This window comes from Brassica napus, chromosome C4, assembly GCF_020379485.1.
Source record: "Brassica napus cultivar Da-Ae chromosome C4, Da-Ae, whole genome shotgun sequence".
Lineage (NCBI taxonomy): Eukaryota > Viridiplantae > Streptophyta > Magnoliopsida > Brassicales > Brassicaceae > Brassica > Brassica napus.
Window position 1 is genome coordinate 4,785,622 of NC_063447.1, and position 12,571 is coordinate 4,798,192.

The 12,571-nt window shown below is 34.7% G+C and overlaps 2 protein-coding genes across 2 annotated transcripts; one reads left to right on the plus strand and one right to left on the minus strand.

Annotated features, from left to right (window-relative positions):
• The first annotated feature begins 207 nt into the window (after positions 1 to 207).
• On the plus strand, positions 208 to 1,514 carry LOC106395088 (putative expansin-B2). The gene is made up of 4 exons (XM_013835616.3): positions 208 to 419; positions 505 to 617; positions 697 to 884; positions 988 to 1,514. The coding sequence occupies exons 1-4, from the start codon at positions 230 to 232 to the stop codon at positions 1,319 to 1,321; spliced, it is 825 nt and encodes a 274-aa protein (XP_013691070.2). The 5' UTR covers positions 208 to 229; the 3' UTR covers positions 1,322 to 1,514.
• Positions 1,515 to 2,254: 740 nt separating this feature from the next.
• Positions 2,255 to 7,612, minus strand: LOC111213321 (CASP-like protein 5C1). The gene is made up of 3 exons (XM_022715047.2): positions 4,944 to 7,612; positions 4,724 to 4,856; positions 2,255 to 3,764 (listed from the first exon to the last, which is right to left on the minus strand). Exons 1-3 carry the CDS (start codon positions 5,081 to 5,083, stop codon positions 3,576 to 3,578), a joined length of 462 nt encoding a protein of 153 aa, XP_022570768.1. The 5' UTR covers positions 5,084 to 7,612; the 3' UTR covers positions 2,255 to 3,575.
• Between the last annotated feature and the right edge of the window lie 4,959 nt (positions 7,613 to 12,571).

A 12,571-nucleotide genomic window follows, 5' to 3' on the forward strand; every position in this document is an offset into this window, starting at 1 on the left:
ATGAAACTGTGGGCCTAACCGTTAACCGTCACGTAGGACCCAGTTCGAAGTAAGACAAAAGACAAAAGACTTCACGTGTCCGATAAGTTGGGCTAGGCGTACTAGACGTTACTATATGACACGTGGCTTAAAACAGTTGGGTAGTAGAGTCCTTCACGGATTTTGATCGATGAACGATAAATCTATAAAGTAACACCAAGTTATGACTAACTAGTTACTTATTATTACAATGACAATTCTTGTCTCAGAGCGATGTCACGTTATCATGAACTTATTCTTTGGTCTAACTTTTATTCTATTAAACTCTGCTCATTGCTTTTACCCAAAAAGACTCAATATTTCTGCTGCAACGGGCGATTCAGATTGGTCTCTAGCTGGAGCTACGTGGTATGGCAGCCCCACCGGCTACGGAAGCAACGGTATACTATGCAACATGCACTTACATCTCTATATAAATTATTTAGCTCTATATATAAAACTAACTAGACTACAAAATAATGAAAGGTGGAGCGTGTGGTTATGAAAATGCTGTGGCACAAGCTCCGTTTTCGTCCATGGTATCAGCCGGAGGTCCGTCGTTGTATAAGTCGGGGAAAGGATGTGGTGCATGTTATCAGGTTCTACATGATAAACTTATTACAATAAAGAAAGCGTTTAATAAATTAAAGTCCTTACGTTGGTTGATATAATGTACAGATAAAATGCACTTCGAAACCAGCGTGTTCAACGAACCCGGTTACGGTAGTGATTACAGATGAATGTAAAGGATGCGTCACAGAATCGGTTCATTTCGATTTGAGCGGTACAGCGTTTGGTGCACTGGCGAGTTCTGGTCAAGATAGTCAGCTTCGAGATGTCGGAGTTTTGCAGATTCTTTATAGAAAGTATATATATGTCACAGTAAATAAATGACTACAACAACATTGTTATGATAAAGTTTGGTTATTGTTTTTGTTGTAATTATTGTTTTCGCTTATTTGTTTGTAGAGTTGAGTGCAACTATATTGGCGAAACGGTGACGTTTCACGTGGAAAATGGTTCAAACCCCTACTCCTTCGCGGCTTTGATTGAGTATGAAGACGGAGACGGGGAGATCGGCCTAGTTGAACTCAAACAAGCTTTAGATTCGGACACATGGCTTCCGATGAGCCAATCATGGGGTGCGGTGTGGAAGCTTGACGTGACGTCACCTTTACGGGCTCCACTGTCTCTCCGGTTGACTAATCTAGACTCCGGCGAGACCGTTGTGGCTTCTGATGTTATTCCGGCCGGTTGGGAGCCCGGTGAAAAGTATAAATCGAACGTAAACTTTCAAGTCTAGCTGTACTCACGAGTCACGAGTCGAGTAATATCTAGTAGAAGTTATCTTCGTTCGTTACATGTTTGCTAACCTTAAATAAGCATGCAGCTATGTTGGTTTTTAAATAATTAATGTATACGCCCCCTAGGGCGAAATAAAAATTTGTGTTAAATTTCATATGGTGTATTGGTATAACGATAATCAGTCACTTGTATGATAACAGAATCCAGTAATCTGTTTGCTTAATTTGAAACCCCTATCTTGTTTGTTTTCGTAGAGAAAATTGTCATTTTCTAATGTTCTATTGGTCATTTTTTATATCGTTGATCTTGATTCGCAAATTAAAGTCTTAACTTTAACAGTCGAACATACAAAAAAAAGACTTTCTTATTTTCAGTTTTTAAAAAAGGGCAAATCTCCAAAATAGCATCTTTCTAAGTTTATATCACAAAAATAGCACTCAAAAACAAAAATGACCAAAATAGCACATTTCTAAGTTTATCCTTTGAAAATTTTAATTTTTTTATTTTTCAAAATTTGAAATCTTATTCCCAAAACCTCATTTTTCAACTCTAAACCCTAAACCCTAAACCCTAAACCCTAAACTCTAAACCCTAAACCATAAACTCTAAACCCTAAACCCTAAACTCTAAACCCTAAACTCTAAACTCTAAACCCTAAACCCTAAACCCTAAACCCTAAAATTTAAACCCTAAACCCTAAACTCTAAACCCTAAACCCTAAACCCTAAATCCTAAACTCCACCCTTTAACTCTAAACCCTAAGTTTGTGACTTTTGATATAACATTAAGTGCTATTTTTGTGACTTTTGACCTTAAGTGCTAGTTTGGGAACAAAAACTTGATTTAGTGCTATTTTTGTCTTTTTCTCTTTAGAAAACCTGAATTAGCAATTGAAAAATATGTCAATACAATATATCAAAGGGGTTTTTCGTCAACTATCTATAATTGTTAATGTTAATTTTCACGTTCTTAAAATATGCTTTCTTTTTAGAGAGTTGGGAAGCTTAAATTACTTCCATAAGTACCAAAACTGGAATGCCAATTTTTGGAATAAAATAATGTGAAATTCTCTATTTCATTTATACCATAAATTGGTGTACCATTTGTTTGTAATGAATGAAATATAATATTTATTCCATCAATTCCATAAAAATTTATTTCATTCCAATTTTAATCATGAATAAATGGAATGAAATTGTGTTTCACTAATATTTAGTCAACCAAATTATTTTTCATATGATTGTTTCATGTTTATGTACATTTTGAATAATTTTTCATATTTTTCTGACTCTTAAAATAATTGATATGAATTTTTGAAGTTGACCAGAGGTATCTAAGTCCAAATCTGACAAAAAAATGATTTATGGTATAGGGACAATGTAGTTGTTTTTCTGTGGTGTTTTGGCAATTTTTTCTTAAAAAAAGTTACTTTCCTGGCTTTTAATTGTTATGTTTTATGTCACTATTAGAGCATTATTATCGCTACATTTTTAACGTCTCTAAAGCGGTGGGGGGCCGAGGTTTTAGAAAAACCGTATGCAAAGTGGGCAAAATAAGAAACGACTGATGTGTGTGTTTTGCACTGTTTGCGGGTTCCACCGACACGTGGCGCTCCGCGATTGGTCTGCTTTTTAATTTTCTTTTTTTTAAATTAGAAAAAAAAAACTAAAAAAAAAAAAGAAACCCTTGATAGGGTATATGGGATAAGATGCTCTTAGTTTTCTTTGATAAGTTTGGTGCAGATATAGTTTAGAAAGTTTAGGTAGACACATGTGCAATGCTGCAATAAGCTTTACCAACTATGTACTATATGACAAGAAACAAGGTCAAAACTGTTACAGTTAAAATGCTACAACAGTTTTCTATAAATACAGTGTTCTAATGGGGCATCCGATATGACATTTGCTAATTGAATTAAACAAATACAGAATGTAGGGTTTTAAAATATCGTAAAAAAGATTTCAAAACTAGACCTATGTTTTTTTCTGAATAAATAGTAATAAAAGTTCAGCTAATCGGGTTAATATTATATAGGTGAGCGCGATCAAATATTTTAGTACCTAAAGATAAGTGGATCCAAAGTACAACTATAAAATTGGTGCGAGTTTAGGATATCTAAGAATACGAATCCTATAATGTATGCACTGAGAAACAATTCGAATATATTATTTTCCTACAAAGATACAATTTTATCACGTTTCTCTGAACTATAAAAAGAGAAATAACTATAAACGGGTGAAACAAAAATCTGACTAACTAGAAAATAGAGAAGGGAGAAGACGAAAGTTAAAGAAAGTGGAAGCAAAGGAAAGAAACGAAGACAAGAACGCCATTGTCGCCGATAACTTGTACCGATCACAATGCTTCTCTCCAGCACCAATCAAAATTACGGTCACGCTCGCCGTTGAGCATGCACCTCCCAGCGATAAAAACGACAAAACCTGAATAAATACAAAGATTATAAGGAGATTATGATTACAAATCTCATTAATATGTATGCTTTTATTTTTTACTAAATTGCATTACTTAATTTAGACTATACTACTTCTGTTTTTGCATGTGTGTTTGTGTTAATTGGTTATACTTATTATAAATGTAAAGAAAAACGACATTGAATTAAGTTCCTTTGAAGGGTCATCAAAATTTAGAGAGTCGACCACCATCCAACAACGACAACATAGATGTACAAATTGATGTAATCTAGTGATTAAAGCAAAGCAAGTGTTCGACATTCCACTGTAATTGCTATGTACTAGATGTTGGATCAACTTTATCTAGCTTTGGTATAACTCGTTTCAGATGAACCAGTTTAATATAGATATGTTAATTTCCACAACTTATACTATTAATGCTTTATTAGTTTGAGATTGCACCACAAAGTCGATTACCAAAATAAAAAAAAAAAAAAAGTAGAGTCTAAGTTAAACAAGAACCAACAGATTATTGACCTGAAAATTTAGAACACCGGATCTATTTTTTTACAGTGGATACCATTATTAGATAACTAAGTTGGTGTATATATAAAGCTTTATCCTTTCAGTGGCTAATGCGGTTTGGACATCCATCTTTTTCTCATATGGTCCACAACAGACATTTATAGTGGGATAAGTTATTGCAGAAAAGCTAATGAAAAGTTGTGAAATGTGTTGCAATACCAAAGGTTCCTAGATTGTATTTTGATAGCAACCAATCAAAGATATAATCGTATATCCACTATGTCTATTACTAGCCAGTATCCACAATTGATTTATTTGGACCTCTTCAAAATATTTGGTTCATTTAAAACACACGTTTCTAATCAAATGAACTAATAATGTTAATCTCCTTTTGGTGCGTCTTACATTTGTAGATGAATGTAGCTTAGATTCTACATACACATAGAGAAGTATAGAGAACTTACCAAGTCTCCAGAGACGATGACAGATAAAACTGTTGCTTGCAGAGGAAGTCTTTGAACGATGATGGAGTACGCTTCAAGTAGGGCTAACGTAACGCTCCATGGTGTTACTAAACCCATCACTGTAACTAAATAACTGCTTCACAACACAACAGTCATAACTCTCTTCAAAACATTGTTTTATAGCTTAAAATGTAAATATTTCCAACTCTCTTTTTTTTACCAGAAGGCAGTGTAAGCGTAGAAATCGTCGTCATCGTTGAAGCACATGAAAAGAAGCGAAGCAGAAGAGAACAGAACCTGTCCAAGACGTAGACCAATGCTTGAGCTTGTTCCAACCGACGCCGTTCTGACCACTTCCATGAACTGAGACTTTGTTATCTCTTCTATTCCTTGTCATTCTTACATGCTTTTATCAGAGTTAAACTTTGACAAAAGTAAGAAACAGAGGAAAGGGTTCCTCTGTTTTTGCAGACAGAGGTGGAAAGACAGAAGTAGAGATGTGACAACAATGGGGTCAAAGGCTCATAAAAGGCATAATGGTTTTGCTTAATTATGGATTTTGTTCTTATTTCTTAACCAAACATCATCTTGCTGTTGCAAGCAATTATCAAGATCTAGAAATATGATATCTTAATCACTAATAATTAGTCTTTTTATTCACAATAATTAGCTTGTGATTAAAACCAAAAGTGAAACAGCTAACCCACAAAATGATGGCTTTCCACGTGTAGGAATCAATAATCTTTTGGAGACCCATAACCAGTGTTTTTAAAACCGGACCGAAAGCTGAACCGAATTTTTTTGGATCACGGTTTAATATGGTTCGACCGGATCAAACTTGGTTCAATACTTTGGTTTAATATATTTTTAGTATATAAATTTTAAAGTAATGTTATTAAATATGATACATAATTAAAATATAAATAACTTTTAAACATAAAACATTATAAATATAAACGAATTTTATATTTAATGGATGGTTCATAGATTTTTTATAGTTTTAGTGGCTTTTATCGGTTTAATAACTTTGAAATCCAAACCATCTACGTCGTCAGTTCATGGTCGAACCAATTATTAGGTCCAACCCGACTATATAACCGGTTCATGGTCGAACCCGGTCAACCATCAGGTCGGTCCGGTTTTAAAAACACTTCCCGTAACATTTACAAGCTCAGAGAGAACAAATAGATTGATTAACAAAAATAGTAAGCCAAAAAAAAAAAGATTTAAACGATTAAACGTAACTCAAATTACAATACAGAACTTGAACACATAATCTTAAAGGATTCATGAGGAGGTAACAAACGCTTTTCTCTGTTTCTTCTGTTAAACATTCAGTAGTAATATAAGTTTTTTTTCCAATCCAAGAAGAGTTACACATCAAAACCCTAATTCGAAAGTAACTAAAGGTCGACACTTTACATAAACTCAAATCGAAAGTTTCGATCTTTGCTAATATGTATACATAATGGGTAAATCACAAAAAAAAAAAAAAAAATCATTGAATCGAGAGTACCTTAGAGGGATCTTCTCTAGAGGAGCGTTTAAGTTTCTTAGAGGAAGATGAAGATTTGCCCATCGTGCTCTCTCCCTCCTCTCCTATGTAGCTTCATCGTGACTCTTCAAAGTGAACCAAACAGGATGTTGACCCGATACACAGAACCTATCACCGCCCTCGATCTCTCCCATCTCAGATTTTCGAAAAGTTAGAATCTTTTCGCCCATAATATTAGAATGATCTCTTGAAGAATCAAAACATAGTTGCCTCTTAGAATCAGGAAGAAGATCATACATGCACACAGTCAAACAAATGAATTTCTTAACTGCATGTTTCTTTACAGCTTAAGTTGCTTCTAATCACAAGTGAAGAGGGTACCATGTTTTCAGTAAATTAACTAACACCTTTGTGGATCTGATATTAGTTACCAAAGAAGTTGTATTCTGTTTTTCAGTTTGATCTCCGACAACAAAAAAGGTAATAAAGCTAGTGCAACCAATACATATAAGAGCATGATTAACCCACGAACTCCATTAATATCTCTTAATGGTTATTTTAGTATATAATTGTTGACTAGAATTTTAGTTAAGAGACACTTTAGATTTTGTGCTCTGCTAGTTTTTTATTAAAAAGTTAAGTTGGGTTACAATTAAACAATTGAAAGACTTGGGGTCAATTAGAGATATATGTTCTGCAAATCTGATAATTTTGGGATCAAAGAGTAATTATCCAAAGACAAAGGATCAGACTTGAAAATAAGCCAAGAATGGCCATTGGAGCTCACGACCTTTCTCTCCCGGATCTGGAGCATGATGGTGGAGGATCCGGCGACGGAAAAGCTTGATTCCATGGCGGAGGAGAGCTGAGACGGGTTACAGAGGCGGATCGAGGAAGATTGTCGTGGTCGCTTGGAGTGATAACGAGCAACATATGTAACCGGAGAGCTTGCTGCTGTTTTGGGAAAGGCTTGAATCACGGCGGAGAAGAACACCGGCAGTGGAGTTCAGCCACGACGAAGACGAGACGGAAATGAACGACGATTACAAAGTATGACTCTGATTTTCTCTTTGTCGTATTATCATCCGTGAAAAATGAAAATGAAAATTCTAGATACACCTCAAAATTATTATTTTGGTTGTCCAAAGAAATGCATGGGCCTAATAGGCCTGATAATTTACATGGGCCATCTAATGATTTTTTCCATTTGCAACTTTGCATCTAAATGTAGCAGAGGGATGTGCGTCATCAAAATCAAACAAGAACAAATATTTCAGATATATCACTTTTACTTATGATAAAGTAAACGATGGATCAATTCCAGTAAGTCGTCATAACGAAATTCACGCCAAGTTTTACGTTGAACAGTCTGCGATTAATTCAAACCCTTCGCCTGACGTTGGGTTGAATAATATTTTCTAAGAAATTTACACTATCGTTTTCAACCGTGAGATTAAGATTTTAACGGTGTAGATCAGTGTATGGATCTCCAACGGCCAAGCAAACCACCATCTACGTTAACGTACAAGTTTCGCCATCAATACGATAAAACGAAGATTCAATATAATTCCAGTTCACCTTGAATGATTTAGGGCCAAACGAAGATTAAACAAAGAATAGTCTTGTGTGGTTCACGAACATTTAGTTCACGAGCGTTTACCTAACTAAATGCATCAATCATTTGAGCTAATCCTAGGTTATTAAAAATAAGACTAAGATTGATATCGGGAACCTTGTGATCAAGTGGTAAAGTAACTTGTTTGAAACGCCTGATTTGCTTGATATCCGAAATTAAGTCATATTACTTTTAAACATCCGTACAAATTTGTGTTTTTTTCTTTTGCTCCATTTGCATAGAATGCAGTTCATCACCTAATTGAAATTAATGTAAGCTTTCATTTATTTGGAATACCTTCAAATTAAAAAAAAAAACTAAAGGAATAAAATAGGATAGGTGTGTTGGAATGAGCTACAAGAGATATATTAGTTTTATTATTAATGCATTGTTCAATATGAATAATAATTTCAAAAAATTAATAATAATAATAAATTGGTATTTTTACCTTTAAGTTGAATTTATTGATAAAAAATATTAAATATATGATTTGATTACTATTATCAGTTATTATATCCATAAAATAAATAAAAAATCAGTCATTCAAATTTAAAATTTATTGATAAAAGTAAATTAGATAAATATAAATTCACAAATTTTAGTAAAACTAAATTTATAAGAACTAATTACTATATAACCATAATATTAACATTGTTTTAAATAAAATACTATTATAAAAAAATTCATAACTTTAAAATTCATAAAATATTTTATTCCAAAAAATAAAATTGCAAGAATTTAATTTTCTCTTTGTCGTGCTTACATCCGTTGAAATTATTATCTTGGTTGTCCAAAAGAAGTGCATGGGCCTAAGAGCACCAGCATTGGAGGTTCGTGGGTGAAGTTCACACACTTCCCCAGAAAAAAATATATTATAATATGCTACAGTAATGATCCTGTCTCGCCACGCTCCTTCCGTATGAACCCGAGTCGTCACTGTTCAGTGGGCCCCACGCCACATGGCGGCCCGCTATTGGTCAATTTATTTTTATTTTATTTTTATTTAAAAAAAAAATCATAAAAAAATAAATAAAAAATAATAAAAAATTCAAATTATGAACCCCAACCGAGGGTTCATTAATGCTAGTGCTCTAAGGCCATGAATATTGCGGATCCTTAAAGTAGTTTCTTCAGAAAATTAATGTGTGGACCCACTTAAATTTTAAGGTCCCCAAAGTCACGAAATAAGGATTGATCTTGGGGAAATTTTTGCACTGTTTACGGGCCCCACCGACATGCGGCGGTATTCACTTTTTTTTTTAGACAAAAAAAATAAAAAAAAAGAAAAAAAAATTAATAACCGCATAAACGGCTCTAATTGGCCGGATAATTTATAGTGGTCATTTAATGATTATCTTTTCGATTGCGTCTAAATGTAGTTAGACGAATGTGCTTCAGCAAAATCTTATAAGAAAAATAATAATCAGATTTTCACTTTTACTATGAATCTATGATAAATAGACAATGTTCAAATTTTCACTTCAGGCTCGGCCAAAGTTCGAGGTGTTAGTTCCAGTCTAGATGGTGAGGCTCATGCTTTTCTGTACGCACCAGAACATCTGGATTAAGGGATGGAGGAATTTTGGTTCGAAGGGGGGATATTCTTGAACTCACCAATATTATCAATACTCGTGGACAAGATGTGGATGGAAATGTTGCCAGAGTGTTCTCTTGAACGGGTGAATAAAGAAAGAAATCAAGCGAGGCTGACGTAATTGCTAAGAAGGCTCTTGTTGGCCTAAGCCTGTACTCTTGAGTTTCATAATGTTCAAGCTGTTTAGTTAATTGATTATTTGTATTACCCTATACAATATAATTTAATCTGTTGAGAGTAAACAATGGATCGATTTCACTAAGCCGTATAACGAAAATCACGCCAAGTTTTACGTTAATAGTCTGCGATTATTTTATACCCCTTCGCCCGACGTTGGATTGAATAAATTTCCTATGAAATTTACACACTATTATCGTTTCCAACCGTGAGATTGAGATTTCCACGGTGTAGATTAGTGGATGAATCTCCAACGGCCAAGCAAACCACCATTAACGTACAAGTTTTGCCATCGATACGATATAACATGAAGATCCAATATAATTCCAGTTCACCTTATTTTAGGGGTAAAGAAGAATTAGTTACATAATACGACAACGACCACATGTAACTAGGCATGGGCATAAAAACTGAAATTTGAACCCAAATCCAAATCTAACCCGAAATAAAAGTTTCGGACTGGCTCCAAGAAAATATTCCGAACATATATAATTATAGTTATGTATATGATATACATACTACTTACCATTTTTTGAATTTTGAATTATCATCATTAAGTATTTTAGTGTTATAAACTTGCAAATGTTGCTATCTTTTGAATTTGATATGTATTGAATACTTTTTATTCAGTTTAAGTATAGATTTTCTATGATTAGACTTTTAGTTAATTATTTTATTTAAGTATGATCCAAATTGAACAAAAAACGAACCTAAACGATATATAATTACTTTATAGGTTTTGGGATGTGATACACAACTAATCCGAAATCGAAGTGCTAGCACTACAAAAAAACACGGGCATAACTACTACAAAATCAGTCGTTAAGTCGTCGTAATATGATGTTTACGACAAACGAACTACGAAATCAAAATCGTTGTTAGCAGTTCGTCGTAATGGACGATTCGTCGTAAAGGGGTCGTAGACTCACGACTAACACCGGTCTTCATAATATAGACGTAAACTAATTCGTCGTACTTTAAATGTAATGTTACGTCCTTTTATTTAGTCGTAAAGATTTGACGTTATGTCTTCGTACCTTTTACGACGAATGAACATCGACTGCAGTCGTAAAAAGGTCGTAATATTTATGACTACATTACAACGTAGTTCAATGTTAATTGGTCGTAATATTTACGACCAGATTACGTCGTATATATTAGTTTGGGAAAATATAATTAATTTTATTAAAAAATAAAAATTTAGATGAAATTTTAAAAATTCTTAAATTTGGAAAATTTTAAAGAAAAATATAATATATCATAAAACATTATCCAAAATATAATAATATTCAAAATACAAAATACATAACAGAAATAAAATCTAATTATTAAGGTTGATGTCGTCGATGATCTCGGAACTGCGTTGAGGGGCCCGTTGCTCTATATCCGCCTGCTCTTCGGGAGTGGGATTGGAGTTAATGGTCGGACGTACAGCTTGCCACATATTTGCAAGAGCCGGGTTAGTCTCTACAAGAATGAACATCCCCACCAAAGACGTAATGTGGGTCTTGTTGGCCTGGTTGTCTGCCCGAAGCTCCGAAATGGCTTGGTTGGCAGCCGTCAAATCTGTATGGAGCTGAGAATCGTCCTACATTCTCGCCGCATATGCAGCTCTCGCCCTCGAGACATCGTCAACCGTACCGATCCCGATCACCCGTCCCTTTTTCTTCGGGATAATATTAAATTAATTAAATGAATATTAGTACATGCATATATAAAACTCAAAAATTAAAATGTATAAAATATATTAAAAAGATTGAAAATTTTACCTGCTCAAATATTTTGTCTTGTTCGACGGTAGACAACTGAACCGGTTCACCTTCGGGATTTTGTTGGGACATTTGTGCCTGAATCTCCTGGATCCGAGTCTCGACATCGTTGTAGATCATTTCTGCTTCAGGATGCACAAACGTCCCATCAGAATGCTGGTGTGTCGTCTTGTAAAGCCGGGAAAGAGATGGTGGTGCTCCTTCTTGAGCAGCCTACAAAAAAATTTAAATTAATTAATCTCATGCCTTCAATAAACAATTAATTCATAATTTTAAAATTTTAAGAAAGATCGAAGACTTACAATTTGAAGGGTTTTCCGGGCGTGTGGAGTCTATCCGGAAGTATGGGGTATGGGCAAATTGTCCTAAGCATCATGTGTCAACCTAGACGCAGAGCACTTGAGAGACTTTCGAACAGACTTAGGCACATTACAATAAGCCTTTAAGCTCTTCCAAACATCATCGCTGATGTAGAGGGGTTGCGACCTATCCCCTAAAACCCTCAACTTCTCCTTCCAATCCGCAACATTGTTTTCTAGGCGAGTCATCGCCTAGTCGTTGAACGCTTCCTTCACCGTCTCGTTGACAGCAATAGACCAATGAATGTCAGGGACAAAACATTTTACATGTTTCCTGCGTGAGAGACGCCCTTCCGACCTGGTACATGAATGTCTCTGCTCCGTTGAGAAATTCGCTTTTCACTCTTCCTGCAGAATCTGTGTGCATACATCCAACTCCGTAGCAAAACTACGACTAGGTCGTCGTTAAAAAAACGTTACTTCACGACTAATTTATGGCGAAACATTATCGTAGCAAATTTACCTCCTGTAAAGTAGACGTAAAAACGACGTTAAATTACGACGATACTATTATAGTTTAATACGTGGTTGTTCTGACCACGTTTTTTTGTAGTGTATATTCGAACCCGACTCTTGCAAATTTACTAGAACGTAGACATATGTTATGTTACTAAATAGAACCAAAACCCGAATGCAAACTCCCAGACCTACATGTAACTGTGGGCCAAACCGTTAACCGTCATGTAGGGCACGTTCGTAGTAAAAAAAAAAAGACTTCACGTGTCCTATAAGTTGGGCTACTAGATATGACACGTGGCTTTAAACAGTTGGGTAGTAGAGTCCTTCACGGGTTTCGATCAACAAATGGTAAGTCTATAAGTAACACCAAGTCATAACTC